General features: G+C 46.8%; 2 protein-coding genes across 2 annotated transcripts; both read right to left on the bottom strand.

Moving 5' to 3' along the window:
- Positions 1–3,215: 3,215 nt before the first annotated feature.
- LOC127334830 (probable glutathione S-transferase GSTU6) lies at positions 3,216–4,226 on the bottom strand. Its single transcript, XM_051361371.2, has 2 exons — positions 3,803–4,226; positions 3,216–3,713 (listed from the first exon to the last, which is right to left on the bottom strand). The coding sequence occupies exons 1-2, from the start codon at positions 4,124–4,126 to the stop codon at positions 3,345–3,347; spliced, it is 693 nt and encodes a 230-aa protein (XP_051217331.1). The 5' UTR covers positions 4,127–4,226; the 3' UTR covers positions 3,216–3,344.
- Positions 4,227–11,019: 6,793 nt separating this feature from the next.
- LOC127334829 (probable glutathione S-transferase GSTU6) lies at positions 11,020–12,024 on the bottom strand. Its single transcript, XM_051361370.2, has 2 exons — positions 11,638–12,024; positions 11,020–11,540 (listed from the first exon to the last, which is right to left on the bottom strand). The coding sequence occupies exons 1-2, from the start codon at positions 11,959–11,961 to the stop codon at positions 11,151–11,153; spliced, it is 714 nt and encodes a 237-aa protein (XP_051217330.1). The 5' UTR covers positions 11,962–12,024; the 3' UTR covers positions 11,020–11,150.
- Between the last annotated feature and the right edge of the window lie 8,949 nt (positions 12,025–20,973).

Genomic DNA, 20,973 nt, shown 5'->3' with positions numbered 1-20,973 from the left:
CTCTAACCCTCGAGCGTCTGGACCGTGTCTTCTGCACTGTTGATTGGGAGACTGGCCACCCCAATTGCTTCCTTACCTGCACTGCCACTCTTATGAGCGACCATTGCCCCCTCGTCCTGCACACCGAGCTATCCTCCCCACAACACAGACGCTTCCACTTCGAGTCCTTCTGGCCCCGGATCCCTGGCTTTCATGACACTGTTCAAGCTGCTTGGGAGGAACCGGCGCATGGTAATCCCATCACCATTCTTGATCATAAGCTGCGCACTCTGGGCCGGAGGCTGAAATCTTGGAGTGATAGGAAGGTGGGCAACATCAGGCTGTAAATCGAATGGGCCAAGGAACTTATCCTGCGCTTCGATACGGCCCAGAAAGATCGTCAGCTTAGCCCCCTGGAAGCCTGGTTCCGGCGGGAACTGAAAAGAAAATATCTGGGGCTTTGTTCTCTGCAACGAACCATTGCCCGTCAGCGATCTCGTATTCTCTGGCTCAGAGAAGGGGAAGCCAATACCAAGTTTTTCCACTTGCACACCAACCATCGTCGACGGAAAAACTACATCCCTCAGATTATGCACAACAACGAGCTTTTGATCGATCAAGAGCGTATAGAGCAAGCTTTTGCTGATCATTACGAGCAACTATTCAGTGCACCTCCCGACCGTGAATTCACGATCAATTTCCACGCCATTGGAGTTCCTACGCATGATCTTGCCTCCCTGGACGATGAATTCGACGAGGAGGAGGTTTGGGCTGCCATCAAGGACTTGCCTGGGGACAGATCGCCCGGCCCTGATGGGTTCACCGGTTCCTTCCTCAAAGCCTGTTGGGGTACGATCAAGGTCGATTTGATGAATGTCTTCAGGGCTGTTCGCCTTGGCCGAGCTCATGGCTTCGCAAAGCTCAACAGGGCTCTCATCACGCTTCTTCCCAAGAAACAAGAAGCTTCCTCTGTCAGCGACTACAGGCCAATCAGTCTCGTTCACTGCGTGGCTAAGCTCATCGCCAAGACCATGTCCAGGCGGCTTGCTCCTGTGCTACCAACGCTCGTCTCTGCGAACCAATCAGCTTTCATCAAAGGCAGAGCCATTCATGACAATTTCATGCTTGTACAGCAACTAGCCAAGTCGTTCCACCGCGCCAAAGCACCCACTGTCCTCCTCAAACTCGACATTGCCCGAGCCTTCGACACGGTCTCCTGGCCATTCATCATTGAGCTTCTACAACATCTAGGTTTTGGGCAGATTTGGATCAATCTGGTGTGCCTACTACTATCCACTGCATCCACGCGGATTCTCGTCAATTCTGTGCCTGGAGATGAGATTTACCACTACAGGGGGGTTCGACAAGGCGACCCCCTGTCCCCCATGCTCTTCGTGCTTGTGATGGAAATTTTCCATCTGATTGTCGATTTCGCTGCTCGCCTGGGGCTGTTGTCTGCGCTCCCTGGCAGCCGTGGCGCCTGCCGTACCTCTTTATACGCCGATGATACGGTCGTCTTCATCAAGCCCTCCATCTCTGACTGTGCAACCTTCCGAGATCTCCTGCAGATTTTTGGCTTAGCTACTGGGCTTCACACCAATTTCCTTAAGAGTTCTGCCACACCTATTCGCTGCAGCGCCGAGGAACGGCAGATCATTGCTCAGCACCTGCTCTGCCCGGTCAAGGACTTCCCCATACCCTACCTTGGTGTTCCCCTTTCCATCTGGAAGCTACGGGCCCAGGATTTATAGCCCCTCATTGATAACCTGCACGGCAAACTCGCAGGCTGGCGCGCCGGTCTTCTCTCCAAGGGTGATAGGTTGGTGCTCATCAAATCTGTCCTTGCAGCAACCCCCATACACATCATGCTGGCCACTGACCTGCCTAAGGCGATTTCCGAAGCTATCATCAAATGCCAGCGCACTTTCTTCTGGGCTAATGGTCGTTCTGACAGTGGCGGTTCTTGTGCCGTGGCGTGGAACGATGTCTGTCGACCTACAGACCTCGGAGGCCTCGGCGTTCCAGATATCAAGCGCATGAGCTGGGCTCTCAGAGCTAGGTGGCTTTGGCTCCGTCGATCAGACACTGAGAAGCCCTGGGTAAACTTCCCTATCCAGACCAACAAGCACATCAACGCCTTAGTTCATGCTGCTTCCTACATCCACCTCGGCAGCGGTGAGACGGCCCTGTTCTGGTCTGACAGGTGGGTCTGACAGGTGGATTGACAAACAATGCATCGTCGACATTGCTCCCGAGGTCCTGATTGCTGTCAAAACACGTGCCAAGAGTACCAGGACAGTGGCCACGGCACTTCTTGGCAACGCTTGGATCCAGGACATCGTCGCAGCTCTCTCTGCTGACGGGATCATCCAGTTTCTACACTTGGTTGACATTCTTCAGTCCAGGCAGCTCTCTCCCGACACCCCGGACACCTTGATTTGGCACCTGACCGAATCCGGGGATTACTCCTCCAAATCTGCTTATAGAGCTCTCTTCGAAGGAACGGTCACCTCACCCCACCATGATGCCATTTGGACGTGCTGGGCCCCCCTCAAGTGCAAAATTTTCGCCTGGTTGGCGTCCCTGGACAGATGTTGGACCAATCAGCGAAGACAGAGACACGGCCTCACCACTGACGATACCTGTGCCCTCTGCGATCAAGGCTCTGAGTCAATAGCACATCTCATGGTTCAATGCTCCTTCTCCCAACAGGTTTGGTTCAACATTTGCACTGGCCTCAACCTCCCAACTTGCATGCCAAACCAAACAGCGGAGTTCAAGGACTGGTTTGCGACGGCCACTGCCAATGCCCATCCTGACTCTCAAAAAGGAGCAAAGTCCATCGTCATACTCACCATGTGGAATCTGTGGAGAACAAGAAATGACGCCATCTTCAACAATGTCGCACCCAACAGGCAGCACGTCGTCCAAGCCATTCTCGAGGAAGCCAAATCCTGGTCGTTAGCTGGTGCTTCTGCGCTGCGCCGCTTGCCTTTACATGCTAGACCTCCTGACCTTCTGTCAGATGACCCATCTGTTTAGGTTAACAAAGTTAACCTGTATAGTTCTTTTGTTGTTGTTTTTCTCTTTCTGTTGGCCCTTGCCTTTTGTACTTTGGTTTGCTCCCGTCTTCTTGACGGTTTCTTCTAATATATAATGACGCATGCTTTGGCATGTGTTCGAGAAAAAAAACATCGTTACATCAAAGAGATCATACGAACAACAATCGAGTATACTTTTGGCAAGAAAAAAGAACATACTAATTGACTTTAATTTTGGGGGAAACATATGCATTTATTTTTGCTATCAAATGGGACTCACGACTTACGAGTCATGTCCCCATGCTGACTTAGTTTACTGGAGTACTAGTTCTCAGAAGCTGCAGCGGCCTGCCTCATCTTGGCGAACTCCACCACCCTGTCGACGTCTGGTAAAGCCGCCTTTGCACCGTCAAGCTCACCGAAGCGCTCTACCCATGCCGCTAGGAGCGGAGTCTTAACAGGGTCAAAAATCTTGGCCCCGGACATCATCTCGGTCGCCTTCAGCCACGAGAGCAGGCTCCCCAGCGAAACGTCGACGAGTCCGACGCTCTCACCGCCGAAGTATCCCTCCCCTTTGGAGCACTCCCTCAGGGCTCCCTCCAAGGTCTCCACTGCAGCAAACATCTGCTTAGTCCCCTCGGACTTCTCCTCCTCCGTCTTGCCCCTGAACGACTGCATCCACGACGCGACAAGCTGCACAACCACACACGCTTTAGTGATCAGTAAAAACAGAGAGCCCAAACGCCTGAACCATAAATGCAAGAAACGAAGAGATGTGGAACCTTGTCGTCGATGTAGGCGGCCCAGAAGCGCGCTATGGCGCGTTCATGGGGATCGGAGGAAAGCAAGGAGGGGCCGGTGCCGGCGAACGCCTCGTCGATGTACTGCACGATGACCACGGACTCGCAGATGGGCTTCCCGTTGTGGAGGAGCACCGGCACCTTCTTATGCACCGGGTTGGAGCGGAGGAGGAGCTCGCTCTTGCTGCTCATGTCCTCCTCCACATTCTCGAAGCTCAGGCCCTTGAAGCTCAGTGCAAGTTTCACCCTGGTCACAAATGGACTTGGCCATGCGCCGATCAGCTTCAGGTCATCTCCTCCGGCCATGGTGTTGTGCTAGAATTTGTGTATACAAGTGTAATTAACTGCCTGTTTTTGCTTGTGTTTCGTCGATGGTTGATTTGCTTGGTGGTTCAAGTGAGAGGGGACTGCATATGTATATATAGTGTTTAAAACGGTGCGTCATGCATGATGCTTGAAAACTGGGAGCATGGGACCAAGATATACATGCTCATCTTGGAGAGGAAGCAAAGCGACAGACGTGACAGAATACATGTGCCTATCAGCTTGAAATAGTTTGGTAAATGTTATCTTTGACTACCATATAGCCCGGGAAGATCGTAGCAATGATTCCATTGCGGCCACAGACACTACTAATGCGTAGAGCATGACGCTATTGTTTTAAGATGCTCCAACTTACCTCATAGGAGGAGGTAAGAGTATTAATCAATCTGGACCATTCATAATTTCAATCCGCAGAATTGGATCAAAAGTAACAGGCGACTAAAATAAGAGCATCCCAGCCGTTGGGCTCCCCAGGCCGAAATCCGGCGCTATTTAGCGCCGGATGGATGTTTTTTTTTTTGACCTAGGGATGCCCATTTTCCCAGCGGCGAGCCCATGGTCGCCTGCTGACGCTCACCCACCGCGTGCATAGCGACGGTGCAGTCGTCGGAAGGGGAACCGTCGGAGTGGCCTCGACGCATTGAACCGCTGTAATGGTCTGCGAAGTGGTCTGGGGAGCCCAAACGCCTCGTCGGAAACGGTCGAAGTGGCCTCGACGCGAGAACCGCCGCCGTAATGGAGCACGAACTCCGCGGAAGAGCAACCGCCGCTCTCTTCGTCGATAGACCTACATATACGGGTTTTGACGGCCGACGCCATTCATCTGTTCTCTCCTCACCATCCTCTATCACCATGAGCGATCTCTCTTGGCCATCGGACACCGACAGCGAGGGGAAGTCGCCTGGATGGCACCATTGGTGGGACCGAGCTGCATCGTCCAGCAGCGACGATTCCCCGCCGCCGGCCAGCAAGGAGGAATGGGATGACGATGAGGAGGAGGGCGAAGAGGCCGAGGAGCAGGCCGAGGAAGAGGCCGAGGAGGAGGAGGAGGAGGAGGAGGAGGAGGAGGAGGAGGAGGAAGAGGCTGAGGACGCGGTGTCCCGGGCGAACGCGAAGGCGAAGGCGAAGGCGCAGCCGGCGAGCACCTTCGACGACGAGGAGGACTCAACTTCCCCCGACACGTCGAAGGACACCGGCTCTTCGGAGTAGGTGACGAGCCGGAAGCGTCGCTGCCAGGACGATGAGGCGGGGCCATCTAGGAAGAAGAAGTAGTTTAAGTTTGTTTTAAAGCTTTTATATGTAATTTTTATGTTTATTCGAAGTTTTATATGTAATTTGTCTATGTTGCACCACTTAGTTTGTTCAAAGCTTTCGTTCGACGAGGGTATTGCCGTAGAATTACAAATTTCCCCCCAAACGCACGCGTGCCGTATATTGGGAAGACGAGGGTATTGCCGTAGAACCCAAGCCTTTGTCGCCGACAGGTTGGGGCCACCAGACGGTTCCCGCGATTTTCTCTCGTCCTGAGTCCCCGATTGCTCCTCGGGGACCCGGGGATGGCCTGGGTTCGCCGGACGGATGAAAGGCCTAATCCGGGAGAAAACGAGGAGCCGGGGGCGCGACTGGGCCATTTTCGTCCATCCGGATGAAAAAAAAGGCATCCTGGAGGCCTTCCCGGGGAGACGTCTGGAGATGCTCTAAGTTAGGAGTACGTTAAAATTTCTGCAACCAAAAAATTATAGTCCACTAACAACATAAACTCTATTTTTTAGTATGGACTGTGAGACAACAGCCCCGCAACAATTTATTTTAATAAAAAGTCAACTATACAGAAAAGATGAAAGATCTACCATATTACATATGTACATACAAACATGACAATACCCTCAGAACACTGTCATGGCAAAGCTGCTACTCGAGGATTAAAGGGCTCCCTTGTGCTTTGCTTTGATTCTATATTGGATAAGCGCGAGATCATGCACAAATCTAGCCTTCCACTTTGTAAAAGTAGGCCTTTCTTGTTTAAATATCATACCACTACGATGAGTCAGATATTCCAACATGCTTTTATCAACATTTCCATGAAAAAAGGCTTGCCCAAACTCTGCTGCCGCATTAACGGCCTGAAGATTTTCATTGGGATTCAATGATATTTGCAAATAGTTCCAGATTGCATCCAAAGAAAACATATGCCCTGTCCTCATATGCTCTCGTGGGACAAAGCTCACAATGAGTGTCATCAGACACATGCCAATGTCGCCTTTGCAAGAGATCTCTAGTATTAAGACAGCCCGACAGAAGGAGCCAGGCAAACATTTTGGTTTTCATGATACAACTTGATTTTCAAAGCCATGTGTAAACACTGGACACCTTTATATGATAAAAAAAATCAGATCATAAAATTTTGCAGCTGTATAGTTCTCACCCCAGCAGTATGTCCAGGCATCATGCTGACCATTGGGAGAATTAGCAAGCATCAAGGTTTCAAGCTTACCCAATGGCAGAAAAGACATATGAGACAAAGGCAAGTAGAATAAAGAGGCCATATCCTCAGTACCAAAAACGTCAGCAGCTGACATTTGATCATTGAGAACATATGAGAACAACTGAGGGAATCTCCTATTCATTGGCCTAGTAGTTTCATCCATAACCCAGTTATCACACAAGACTAAAAAGGTGCCCCTTTGTCAATTGTCAAACTTGATGCCCATATAAAAGTATCCACCAATTTAAGAACATCTCTTCACAGAAGGGACCATAAAGATTCTCTGCATGAGGAATTCTATTTGGGTAATAAGCATGCCATAAAGTTTAACCCAAGACACATCCTTATGGTTGTAAAATTTATCCAGGAATTTGATTAACAATGCATCATTCTTCTTCTGAAAATCGACAATGCCCAAACCACCACTCTTTTTTGGATTACAAATCATTTCCCATGCCGCCAGACACTGTTTAGGCTCATCAGACACTCAACTGTCATAATAAACTTACCCATATTATTTTTGGTCAAACCAGCAGTGGGTCGAGTAAAATGCGGGGGCAACATCTTAATGTGTCTACTTTTTTTAATGTGTCTATTTATTTCTAACAGAATTATGATTTCTACTTGATATTAATTTACTAAATGGAAGAATTAGATTTTAAACTCCATAAACTCAATAATTTATGCATATATAACCTAGTGAAATTTACTTGTTCATCCAAGATATTAGAAAATAGGGAATGCTGATGCAAATGAGCTTCATGTTGATACTCTTTTTAGATGGCTCATTTTTGTTGAGACCCTTTGTGATCCGTGATTTGTAATAAGTCTTTAGTCATTCGTGTGTACAACTGGATTCGTTTTATATCTTAATAAAGCGGCCGTATGCATCATTTTGATGCAGAGGCTGGGGAAACCCATTTCGAAAAAATATTGATTAAACGGGAAGTGAACATAAAGAAAACATACACATATGATGGAGCTAACCGAATCATTAAAACAATCACATGGTTAAGTGATTATTTCTAATATCTACAACAATGAAAAGGAGAGGCTTCTCTAGAAATTTGAAGCCAAAGGAATCAATAGTCATTTCCCCTTTCTCGACGGAGTTATAGGAACTCTAATTATTGTTAACTGAAAATATGCAATTATTTTTAAAGATGCATTACATCTCGACATAAGACTGAAATTTATTAAAAACTATCTACAACTATTAGCATCTGTAAAAAAGCATGAAGAAATGATCTTCTAATTAGTGGATGTATATCCAAAAAATCTCATGAAAATTTCCATCAATCGTAATACCAGTGAATGTATCATCTTTGTATACTTTTATAATCTTAAAGCGATGGGTTTTTGCATCATAAATGAATATAATCATGAAAAATAAAAATAGTAATCTGCAATGGAAAGTAGATTTGTTATGAGATTATAACCAGTATTACAACCTTACTGCTACCGAAAATTTTGTTTGCTTATCCTACTTGTTATATCAAAGCATTAACAAAAACATTATGACTTGGATATCTATTATATTTCAAAAATAAATTCAGATTTATATCCAACCGTGTTCCTGTTTCTTTCTAGTGGAAAGATGTCATGAAGTTGAGCCCAATCTGCAGAGGAATGACGTATATGTTCTAGTTTGTCATGCGTGCCTAAATATTTTGAACACTATCCATGATTATACTATTATCTTTGTTCAGATTTTGGCTTTGGCTTTTAACTAGATATTATTAAAAAAGTAGATATTATTATGTTATAATCCAAAATTCGAAACCAAAAGAATATACTTGAGTCCTTCTAATGACTTATAAGACAAATTCTAAATGTTAAAAGTAAGACTAACCAAATGCCCATGTATTTTTGTTATGTTTCACGTGTTGATGTGCTCATTTTAAAGGCATGTATATTTTAAACTGATTAGTTATAGATTGATTAGGGTGGTGAAACTACTGAAACAACAAGAACTGAACTATACTTTTGAGAAAACTAATTAATAAAACTAAGAAAACCATTCATTAGTTGGACATTAGATGGTTAGAAGGGTGGTAGTATCCCTAGCCTATTACGGATCAAATCTCGGGTCTAACACTGGAAGCCTAGGAGGCAATGTTCCCACAATAATTCGTCTTTGGTGGATTTTTTTTTTGAGGCTTGTCAGTGGGTTTCCCCACTGAGTTATTTTTATTGATTTTGAATATAAAGTTAGATACAACAATGGGAGTTGCTAGAGATTAGCAACGAGCATCTATCTAGAGGCTCCAAGCCTAAAGGAAAAAAAAAAGGAGAAAGGGCAGAAGTTATTAACCATGAATTTCCTTAACTATAGTATCCGTGTGTGTACATATCTTGGTATGTCTGTGTTTGTCTGTACATGTTTAAGCGTGTGCTTCGCATGTGCGCACATGTGTGTATTGCACTCTCTCCATTGCATATTAGTTGCTGATTTAGTACAAACCAGCGACAACAATATGGAACAAAGGGAGTACTTACCATATTTTAGGATAAGACGAACAAGCATAAGACCTTTACCAAATACCATATAGGTTTTTATTTCTAGGCATCGTTACATCAAAGAAGTTGTCATATAAACACCTACGAATGTATTAATCGATTGATCCCACAATATAAGATGCTATTACTCATCTGTTTTGAATTGTTATCTGGCATGAAGCTTAACTTCCATAAGAGTGAAGTTTTGGTGCTGGGAGCTACAGGTGAGGAACAGGCCAGAGTGGCTAATCTGTTAAACTGTAGGCAGGGTACCCTTCCCTTCAACTACCTGGGTTTCCCGATGAGTGGACGCAGAATCACTATGGCTGAGATGGAGCCATTGGTGAATTTGGTAGCCCTCAAGATGGAGCCATGGCAGGGCAGATTCATGTCATCAGCGGCTCGCCTAGTTCTGATCAACGCCTGCTTGTCAAACCTTCCGATGTATGCTATGGGACTCTTCCTCCTCTCAGATGGTACTCATGAAGGCTTTGACAGGCACAGAATTCTTCTGGGAGGGACAAGGAAAAAAGAGAAAATATCATATGGTGGCCTGGGAGGATATCTGTAAACCCAAGGCCCAGGGTGGGCTTGGCGTTACGAACACGAAGCTCATGAACCTTGCACTTATGACTAAATGGATTTGGAGAATGTTAACAGAGGACGACAGCAAACTACTCTGGCTTCAACTCCTCAAGGCAAAATATCCTGTAGACCGGTTCTTCTCAACCTCACCGGTGGGAGGATCGCCCTTCTGGCATAGTTTGCACAAGCTTAAGGCTGTTTTCAAACAGGGTGCGAGATTCTTCCCTGGTAACAACTCTGATATCCTCTTCTGGACGGACCACTGGACTGGGGAGGAGGCCCTCAGTGTGAGGTACCCTAGATTATTCCAGATCTGTGCTGACCCGGAGATCACAGTTGAGCGTGCTTATGAGGGTGATGGGTGGCGCATCTTCTTTAGGCGCTCCTTCGGTCAGGAGGAATCCAATCTTTGGCTACAAATGGTCCAGGACCTAGAGGAGGTGGTGCCGGGGGAAGGGAGAGACAAAGTCCTCTGGAAATTAGAAGCTTCTGGCCGTTTTTCGGTCAAATCCCTATACAACAACTTGATTCAGGGCCCAGCCTCCCCTTTAGGTCCCGTGATCTGGAAGACTACAATTCCAACGAAAATTAAAATCTTCCTGTGGCAATTGTATAGAGGCCGCCTACCCTCGAATGACCAAATTCTCAAACGCAGGGGTCCATCTGATGGGCTGTGTGCTCTATGTGGACTCCCTGAAAACGTGGACCATATCTTCTTTCGCTGTGATCTGGCACATTTCGTCTGGGCTGGCATAAGGGACATGCTCGGAGTGACATGGAATCCCTCTTGCTTCTTATCTTGGGAAAGGTGTATCCAAAGTTTGAACGACAAAGCACAACGAAGCCTTCGTGTTCTTTTTGCGGCGATTTGCTGGGCGCTTTGGAAAATTCGAAATAAATTTACCATCGAAGCAAAATTTCCTAGCCAACCCGCAAACTGTTTTTTCCTAATCAGGCTTAACTTACAGCTCTGGCGGCCCCTCCAAAGAAGCAAGGACGAACCGTTGCTGAACCAGCTGGAGGCGATGCTTAAAACCCTCTTCGACAGGACCTGCGACCCTCCCCAACCTCGCCGGCCATCCCCTTAATCTCTAGCTTCAGCTAAATGCTTGTTTTGTACCTCGATGTAATGTGATACTGTCCTGGTCAGTGTGGCCTTTTATCCTTAGATGTGTGTTTGTGGGGTGCTCACCAAACTTCTGTATCCATACTCGCCTCAGGGCTTTATTAATTTAAAGTCGGGCACTATGTGCCTTCGGTCTAAAAAAAAAAAAGATGCTATTACAACCAATACATAAGTTAGAAGTGAGTGATAAAATCTTAGCCGATAAAATTATCATATGAAACAAGGCAATACATCTTCATTTGAAAGCAAACATGCATATACTTTTATCAAATGTGACTGATGAGTCATCTTCCCCATACCCACTTAATTTACTAGTTCTCCGAAGCTGCAACGACCGCTGCCGCCTGTGCCTGCCTCTTCCTGGCGAACTCTACCATCATGTCGTTGTCCGGCAAGGCCTCCTTGGCGCCATCAAGCTCTCTGAAACGCTCCGTCCATGCCGCTAGGAGCGGAGTCTTAATGGGGTCAAAGATCTTGATCCCAGTCCCCGACATCACCTCGGCAGCGTTCAGCCACGAGAGCAGCCCCCCTAGCGAAACGTCAACGAATCCGACGCTCTCGCCTCCGAAGTAGCCCTCCCCATTGCAGCTCTCCTTCAGCGCTCCCTCCAAATTCTCCAGTGCAGTAAACATCTGCTTAGTCCCCTCGGACTTATCCTCCTCTGTTTTGCCCCTGAACGACTGTATGCATGAGGCGACAAGCTGCACAAACGCTTCAGAGAACAGTAAAAACGATCACAAACGCCTAAACAGTAAATTTCAGTGCAGCGTTAGAAAGAAACAAAGAGCCCTACGGAACCTTGTCGTCGATGTAGGCGGCCCAGAAGCGGGCAACGGCACGTTCATGGGGCTCGGAGGAAAGCAAGGAGGGACTGGTGCCGGCGAATGCCTCGTCGATGTACTGCACGATTACCATGGACTCACAGATGGGCTTCTCCTTGTGAAGGAGCACCGGCACCTTCTTATGCACCGGGTTGGAGCTGAGGAGGAGCTCACTCTTGCTGGTGAGGTCCACCTCGACATTCTCGTAGCTCAGGCCCTTGAAGCTCAGTGCAAGCTTCACCCTGACGACAAATGGACTTGCCCATACTCCGATCAGCTTCAGGTCATCTCCTGCGGCCATGGTCTCCTGCTAGATATTTGTGTATCAAGGTTGATCGTCTTTGTTTTTAGCTTGTGCTTGCCTTGGTGGATCAAGTGAGAGGGAACTGCATTTGTTTATGTAGTGTTCAAAAGGGTGCGTCATGCATGATGCCTGCAAATTGGGAGCATGCAACCAAGATATACATGCCCACGTTGGAGAGGAAGTAAGCGACAGATTTGACAGAATAGTTTGAGTACATTATACATGCCCACGTTGGAGTACATTATACATGTGCCTATCAGCTACATTGAATAGTTTGGTCAATGTTATCTTGGACCACCAAAGCGCGGGAAGATCGAAGCGATGATTCCACCAGAGTCCATTGGCTTTTTTTTCATGCGCATTGGGGCCAAAGACACTACTAAAGTACTAATGCGCAGAGCATGAGACATTAGTGCTAGTAAACAAGGTTTTTGCAGTTTTTCTGTTGACACATCTTTAGTTGATCGCTACCGGGAGAAGTACTACGGCTTTATAATAAATTTTTAAAGGCCAAGGCGGGCTTCGCACAACGGTAAAACGAACAATGAAAAGAGTTGTTTTAAGTTTCTCCAACTCACGTCGTAGCTAGGAGATAGGAGTATTAAATTATTGGAGATATGTCTGAGAGGCAATAATAAAGTAGTTATTGTTATATCTTGGTGTTCATAATAAATGTTTGCATCCCATGCTATAATTGTATTAACCGGAAACATTGATACATGTGTGTTATGTAAACAGAAAAGTGTCCATAGTAAGCCTCTTGTAAAACTAGCTTGTTGATTGATAGATGATCATGGTTTCCTGATCATGAACATTGGATGTTGTTAATAACAAGGTTATGTCATTGGGTGAATGACATAATGGACATACACCCAAATAAGCGTAGCATAAGATCAAGTCATTAAGTTCATCTTGCTATAAGCTTTCGATACATAGTAACCTAGTCCTTCGACCATGAGATCACGTAAATCACTCATACCGGAAGGGTACTTTAATTACGTCAAACGCCATTACGTAAATGAGTGGTTATAAAGATGTGATTGCGTATTTGGAAAGTATGAGTTGATGCATATGGATCAAGAGTGGGATTTATCCATCCCGATGACGGATAGATATACTCTGGGCCCTATTGGTGGAATGTCATCTAATTAGCTTGCAAGCATGTGACAAGGACACAAGAGATGACATACCACGGTAACGAGTAAAGATTACTTGTCGGTAACGAGGTTGAACTAGGTATGGAGATACCGATGATCGAACCTCGGACAAGTAAAGTATCACGTGACAAAGGGAATCGGTATCGTATGTTAATGGTTTAATCGATCACTAAGTTATCGCTAAATGTGTGGGAGCCATTATGGATCTCCAGGTCCCGCTATTGGTTATTGGTCGGAGAGGAGTCTCGATCATGTCCGCATAGTTCACGAACCGTAGGGTGACGCCCTTAAGGTTCGATGTTGTAGTAGATTCAGAATATGAGATGGAGACCGAATGTTGTTCGGAGCCTCAGATGGGATTCAGGACATCACGAGGAGGTCCGGAATGGTCCAGAGAATAAGATTCATATAAGGGAAGTTGATTTCTAGGTTTCGGAAAAGTTCGGGATTTTTCCGGTGGAAGACCGAGAAGGTTGTAGAAGGTTCTGAGGGGTCCACCAAGGGGCCCACGACCCTAGGAGGGCCAACATGGGCCGAGGGGGTGCAGCCTAGCCCTAATGGGCCAGGGGCACTGATACGTCTCCGACGTATCGATAATTTCTTATGTTCCATGCCACATTATTGATGATATCTACATGTTTTATGCATACTTTATGTCATTATTATGCGTTTTCCGGCACTAACCTATTGACGAGATGCCGAAGTGCCAGTTCCTGTTTTCTGCTGTTTTTGGTTTCAGAAATCCTAGTAAGGAAATATTCTCGGAATTGGACGAAATCAACGCCCAGGGTCCTATTTTTACACGAAGCTTCCAGAAGACCGGAGGGGAGACGAAGTGGGGCCACGAGGTGGCCAGACACTAGGGCGGCGCGGCCTGGGCCTTGGCCGCGCCGGCCTGCTGTGTGGGGCCCTCGTGTGGCCCCCTGACCTGCCCTTCCGCCTACTTAAAGTCTCCGTCGCGAAAACCCTACCACGTTCGACGAAACCAGAGAAAACCTTCCAGAGCCGCCGCCATCGCGAAGCCAAGATCTGGGGGACAGGAGTCTCTGTTCCGGCACGCCGCCGGGACGGGGAAGTGCCCCCGGAAGGCTTCTCCATCAACACCACCGCCATCTTCATCAACGCTGCTGTCTCCCATGAGGAGGGAGTAGTTCTCCATCGAGGCTCGGGGCTGTACCGGTAGCTATGTGGTTCATCTCTCTCCTATGTGCTTCAATACAATAATCTCATGAGCTGCCTTACATGATTGAGATTCATATGATGATGCTTGTAATCTAGATGTCATTATGCTAGTCAAGTGGATTTTACTTATGTGATCTCCGGAGACTCCTTGTCCCACGTGTGTAAAGGTGATAGTGTGTGCACCGTGTGGGTCTCTTAGGCTATATTTCATAGAATACTTATTCGCTGTTATGAATGGCATAGTGAAGTGCTTATTTATATCTCTTTATGATTGCAATGTGTTTTGTATCACAATTTATCTGCGTGCTACTCTAGTGATGTTATTAAAGTAGTTTATTCCTCCTGCACGGTGTAATGGTGACAGTGTGTGCATCGTGTAGTACTTGGCGTAGGCTATGATTGTGATCTCTTGTAGATTATGAAGTTAACTATTGCTATGATAGTATTGATGTGATCTATTCCTCCTTTCGTAGTGTGAAGGTGACAGTGTGCATGCTATGTTAGTACTTGGTTTGGTTATGTTGATCTGTTATGCACTCTAAGGTTACTTAAATATGAACATTGAATATTGTGGAGCTTGTTAACTCCGGCATTGAGGGTTCGTGTAATCCTACACAGTTAGTGGTGTTCATCATCCAACAAGAGGGTGTAGAGTCTAGCATCTATCTATTTATTCTGTTATGTGATCAATGTTGAGAGTGTCCACTAGTGAAAGTATGATCCCTAGGCCTTGTTCCTAAATACTGCTATCGCTGCTTGTTTACTGTTTTACTGCTTGTTTACTTCCTGCAATATTACTACCATCAACTGCACGCCGGCAAGCACTTTTCTGGCGCCGTTACTACTGCTCATATTCATTCATACCACCTGTATTTCACTATCTCTTCGCCGAACTAGTGCACCTATTAGGTGTGTTGGGGACACAAGAGACTTCTTGCTTTGTGGTTGCAGGGTTGCATGAGAGGGATATCTTTGACCTCTTCCTCTCTGAGTTCGATAAACCTTGGGTGATCCACTTGAGGGAAACTTGCTGCTGTTCTACAAACCTCTGCTCTTGGAGGCCCAACACTGTCTACAAGAATAGAAGCACCCGTAGACATCAGGCACATGCCCCTCAAGACCCAAGTCGGCCAGCCCACTAGGGTTCCACAAAACCATACGGGGATCAACTTGGGAGGGGGGGGGGGGGGGAAGAAAACTCCCCCCTCCTTGGCCGCCGGCCCTAGATGGTTTTGGGGCATGGAGTGGCAACCCAGACCGACCTCCCCCCTATATAAAGAGGGGAGGGGCAGGGGGCGCACCACAATGATCCCCTAACACTGGTCGCCCCTCTCTCCTCCACCACTACTCTGTACCGGCTTGGCGAAGCCCTGTAGTTTTTTCTCCTCCACCATCACCACCACGCCGTCGTGCTGCTGGGATTCCGAGGAGAGCTACCACACCTCCGCTGCCCGCTGGAACGGGGAGAGGAAGGACTTCATCGACACCGTACGCGCGACGAGTACGGAAGTGCTGCCGGATTGCAGCACCGGGACGATCGACTACATTAACAACGAGATCTGATCTCGTAAGGCTTTGGATCTTCAAGGGTTAGTCTCTCATACATCTCGTTGATTTGATCTTCATAGATTAGTCTTGCTTCTTCCTAGATTGGATCTTGATTTTTGTTCATGTTCACGGTAGAATTTTTTTGTTTTCCATGAAATGAACCCATCAGTGGTATCAGAGCCGTGTCTATGCATAGATCTGTTGCACGAGTAGAACACAATGGATTTGTGGGCGTTGATGCTTTTGTTGTTTTTAGTTATGTGTACTTTGCATCTTGCGGGATGGTGGGATGAAGCAGCCCAGGCTAACTTTACATGACCGTGTCTCGTGAGACTTGCTCCACGCTTGACATGCAACTTGTATTGCATAAGTGGCTTTGCGGGTGTCTGTCTCTCTCACCATAGTTAAGATTCAACTTACTCTTTCTATTGACAACACTAGTATCACTGTTGTGGTTCATGTTCGTAGGTAGATTGGATCTTACTCGAAAACCCTAAACCACGTAAAATATGCAAACCAAATTAGAGGTGTCTAACTTGTTTTTGTAGGGTTTGGTGATGTGATATGGCCATGATGTGATGATGATTATATTTGATGTATGAGATGTTCATTATTGTATTGGCAACCGACAGGATCCTAATGGTTGTCTTTACATTTGTTAAGACCTGCGTGTCTATTCATCATGTAAAAGCTTTATTTCAAGTAGTTGTTATAGTAGCTATAAGTGATGGACAACCATGAAGCGGCACCATAGACCTTGGTGCAATGCTGGTGATGATGGAGACCATGCTCATGTGCTTTGGAGATGGAGATCAAAAGCATAAGAAGAAAGGCCATATCATATCACATATTTTGAATTGCATGTGATGTTAATCCTTTATGCATCTTATCTTGCTTAGATCGTGATGGTAGCATTATAAGATGATCCCTCACATTAATATCAAGATAATAAAGTGTTATCCCCTCGTATGGACCGTTGCAAAAGTTTGTCGTTTTGAAGCATCTCGTGATGATCGGATGTGATAGATTCTACGTTCACATACAACAGGTGTCGAGGGTACTCCCCGGCAATGCCCTCCGTTTGGGTATTAGGGTAGATGGAATCCTGTAGGCTGACACGAGACATCGGTTATCAAACAAGCGGGGAAAGCGATTTACCCAGGTTCGGGGCCCTCGATGAGGTAAAACCCTTACGTCCTGCCTGTCTGATCTTGATTATGAAAATATCGGGTTACAATGGGGTGCCGAAGGTTTCGGCTATGATCTCATCGAGAGAATAAGTTCTATGGGGACCTAGCTCTGGACATATGGTGGCTATGATTGCTAAGATTGCGTGTGTCCTCGGCAGCCTCTCTCCTGGCCCTTATATTGGGAGCCAGGTCTCGAGAGATCTGTCCGGGTACGACTAGGTTACAAAGAGTCTTAGTTCTAAACTTTCCTTGTATTCTTCGTCTACTTGTCTTGTTCTTCAAGAATTCCTCTTCGAAACCGACGTAGTGGCCCACCTGGCTATCGAGTATCTTCATGGGCCCCTAGTTGGGCTGCAAGAGGTAGTGCAACATCAGTTACCCAAAGGGTAAAGCCCACGTCAGTAGCCCCCGAGTGTCTGTCAGAAGATACTTCGGGCAAGGACTAAAGCATGCCTCTGTCAAATGTTCGTCTCACCCGACAAATATTGATCTTCTTGTAACAATAGCATCTTCTTCTATCGGGTGCGCGTCCAGCGCTCCCGATGGGAGTAGCCCCCGAGTCTAGGTACGGATGCTTGCAACCGTGCGTAGACTCAAGTTGTACTACTCGAATGTTTTCTTCTGTCAAAGCTTTCTGCAAGTCTCCAAAGGTCACCCGATACATTTATATCGGGGCTTTAATTTTTTCAAATAAGGTTCAGTACGTAAAGGATATCGAGTAACGTGCCCAGCTTTGCTGGTTAACTGCCGATGGCAAAACAACGCTACCCTACATAGAATCAAGTCCCCGAGCATGATCCTGGAGTGCAAAAAAGTTTCGTCGGGTGTGCAATCAGCACTCCCGATGGGAGTAGCCCCCAAATCTAGGCGCGGGTGCTTGCAACCAAGTGCAGACTTAGGCCAAACGTTTGAATTTTCCAATCTTTCTTCAGATACTCCTGATGCGATCTCCCTTGCAAAAATCTTTGAGTCTGAATTATACCGGGTGCACGTCCAGCGCTCCCGATGGGAGTAGCCCCCGAGTCTAGACATGGATGCTTGCATACGTGTGTAGACTCAAGTCGATCCACCCGATGGTTTTAATTTTTTCTTCGGATGCTTCATACGGAGTCGACACCTTAATTTCATGACATCATTGATGACGACGCCACTGCTGTGGTTTGATTGACATGACATGACCTGACGGGCCCACCCTACTTCTGCGCGGTCAGTTTTAGGAAATGACTAGTGCTTGTGCATTGACCGAGGCGCCCCTCGATTTCCGCGCGTAGTGGGAGTAATGGGCTGCCGGTTCCGTTTTCCCTACAGGGACACGTGTATGACTGTATCCTCGTCCACCTCCCCACGATATCTTGGAGTTATGGCCACGATTTCCCAACAGTCTTTGCTATAAATAAAGGACCTTTTCACTATTTTCACTTTTCACACCTCCATAGTGCTCATCTTCCTCCTCAATCTTTTCTCTCACCTCTGCTCCTGCTCCCAAGAACTGATCTAGCGCCATGGGCAAGAAGAAGGGTGCCGCCGAGCCAGGTTCTTTGTCAGGCGTGGGCAAGGCCAGCCGCGATTGGTGCGCGTCCACCATTTCCAATCGCGATGTGAACAAGCTGTGTACTCTTGGCTTCATCTCGTCATCCAATGATGACATTCGTCTCCCAGGTTCATCTTCTCACCCAAAGCCTCCCAAAGGCTTCACTATTATGATCGTCGCCTTCTTATTTCGTGGGCTTTCTCTTCCTGCCCATGAATTCCTTCGCTCCCTTCTCTTTTTATACGGGATCCAACTTTGGCAGCTGACCCCAAATTCTATTCTTCATCTCTCCATCTTCATCACTTTGTGCGAGGCTTTCCTCGGCATCAACCCCCATTGGGGCTTGTGGAGGAAAATCTTCTACGTCAAACGCCACAATGGCAATGACGGTCCCCCCGTTGTTGGCGGCGTCAGCTTTGTCGTTAGAAAGGAGGTTAATTACCTCGATTACCCAATGAAGGAGTCAGTCCAGGGCTGGCGACAGAAATGGTTCTATCTACGAGATGTTCCAGTATCTGGACGATGCTCCAATCTTCCCTTATTCAAAGATGTCTTGGTGACCACGCCGAAGAAGTCCTGGCGAAACATCTTGACTGTCGAAGAAAGCGCCATAGACGATCAACTGTACGAACAGGTCTTAGACCCGAAGAATGCAGGGGTTCTGTACTGAGGTGGTCTCGGTGTTTCTAAAACGTCGGGTGCAACCACTGATGTCTCGACCTCACCAATTATGGATGTATGTTGGCAAAGACGATAAGTCAAGAGTCAGCTCAGCCGACCTGTCGGATGGGGAACTCCGTGACGAGGTGCGGCGCCTTACCCGTTTCAGCCAGAAGGACAATATTGTCTTGACTTCGGCCCGCCTTCCTTATGATCTCAAACATCTTCCAGCCAAGGTAATCTTCATCACATTTGCTCCAATTGTTGTTCTTATTTTGTCATCCGAACTTTTATTAACTTCTTATCTGTCAATCAGGCTTCCACCGTCGCTCAATGTTACCCTCCTACACCCGAGAGTGGAGTAGAACTAGAGGATGACGATGACGATTCGGAGGAAACTGAGGATGTGCAAGATGCCCTCGATGACAGCGACGTCCAAGGAGATGAAGCCCCCGAAGGAGATGCTCGCACTAGGGCCATACAGTTGATGCGCGTATAATTGACACGTTCGTTGGGAACCCCAAGAGGAAGGTGCGATGCGCACAGCAGTAAGTTTTCCCTCAGTAAGAAACCAAGGTTTAATCGAACCAGTAGGAGTCAAGAAGCACGTTGAAGGTTGATGGTGGCGGAATGTAATGCGGCGCAACACCAGGGATTCCGGCGCCAACGTGGAACCTGCACAACACAACCAAAGTACTTTGCCCCAACGAAACAGTGAGGTTGTCAATCTCACCGGCTTGCTGTAACAAAGGATTAACCGTATTGTGTGGAAGATGATTGTTTGCAGAAAACAGTAAAGAACAAGTATTGCAGCAGATTTGTATTTCAGTATAAAAGAATGGACCGGGGTCCACAGTTCACTAGAGGTGTCTCTCCCATAAGATAAAAGCATGTTGGGTGAACAAATTACAGTCGGGCAATTGACAAATAGAGAGGGCATAACAATGCACATACATGACATGATAAATATAGTGAGATTTAATTGGGCATTACGACAAAGTACATAGACCGCTATCCAGCATGCATCTATGCCTAAAAAGTCCACCTTCAGGTTATCATCCGAACCCCTTCCAGTATTAAGTTGCAAAACAACAGACAATTGCATTAAGTATGGTGCGTAATGTAATCGATAACTACATCCTTAGACATAGCATCAATGTTTTATCCCTAGTGGCAATAGCACATCCACAACCTTAGAACTTTCTGTCACTGTCCCAGATTTAATGGAGGCATGAACCCACTATCGAGCATAAATACTCCCTCTTGGAGTTAAGAGTAAAAACTTGGCCAGAGCCTCTACTAATAACGGAGAGCATGCAAGATCATAAACAACACATAGGTAATAGATTGATAATTAACATAACATAGTATTCTCTATCCATCGGATCCCGACAAACACAACATATAGTATTACAGATAGATGATCTTGATCATGTTAGGCAGCTCACAAGATCCAACAATGAAGCACAATGAGGAGAAGACAACCATCTAGCTACTGCTATGGACCCATAGTCCAGGGGTGAACTACTCACTCATCACTCCGGAGGCGACCATGGCGGTGAAGAGTCCTCCGGGAGATGAATCCCCTCTCCGGCAGGGTGCCGGAGGAGATCTCCAGAATCCCCCGAGATGGGATTGGCGGCGGCGGCGTCTCAGTAAGGTTTTCCGTATCGTGGCTCTCGGTACTGGGGGTTTCGCGACGAAGGCTATTTGTAGGCGGAAGGGCAGGTAAAGAGGCGGC

This window comes from Lolium perenne, chromosome 2, assembly GCF_019359855.2.
Source record: "Lolium perenne isolate Kyuss_39 chromosome 2, Kyuss_2.0, whole genome shotgun sequence".
Classification (NCBI taxonomy): domain Eukaryota; kingdom Viridiplantae; phylum Streptophyta; class Magnoliopsida; order Poales; family Poaceae; genus Lolium; species Lolium perenne.
Note: the sequence above shows the minus strand (reverse complement) of the source record. Positions and strands in the feature narration are given on the sequence as shown.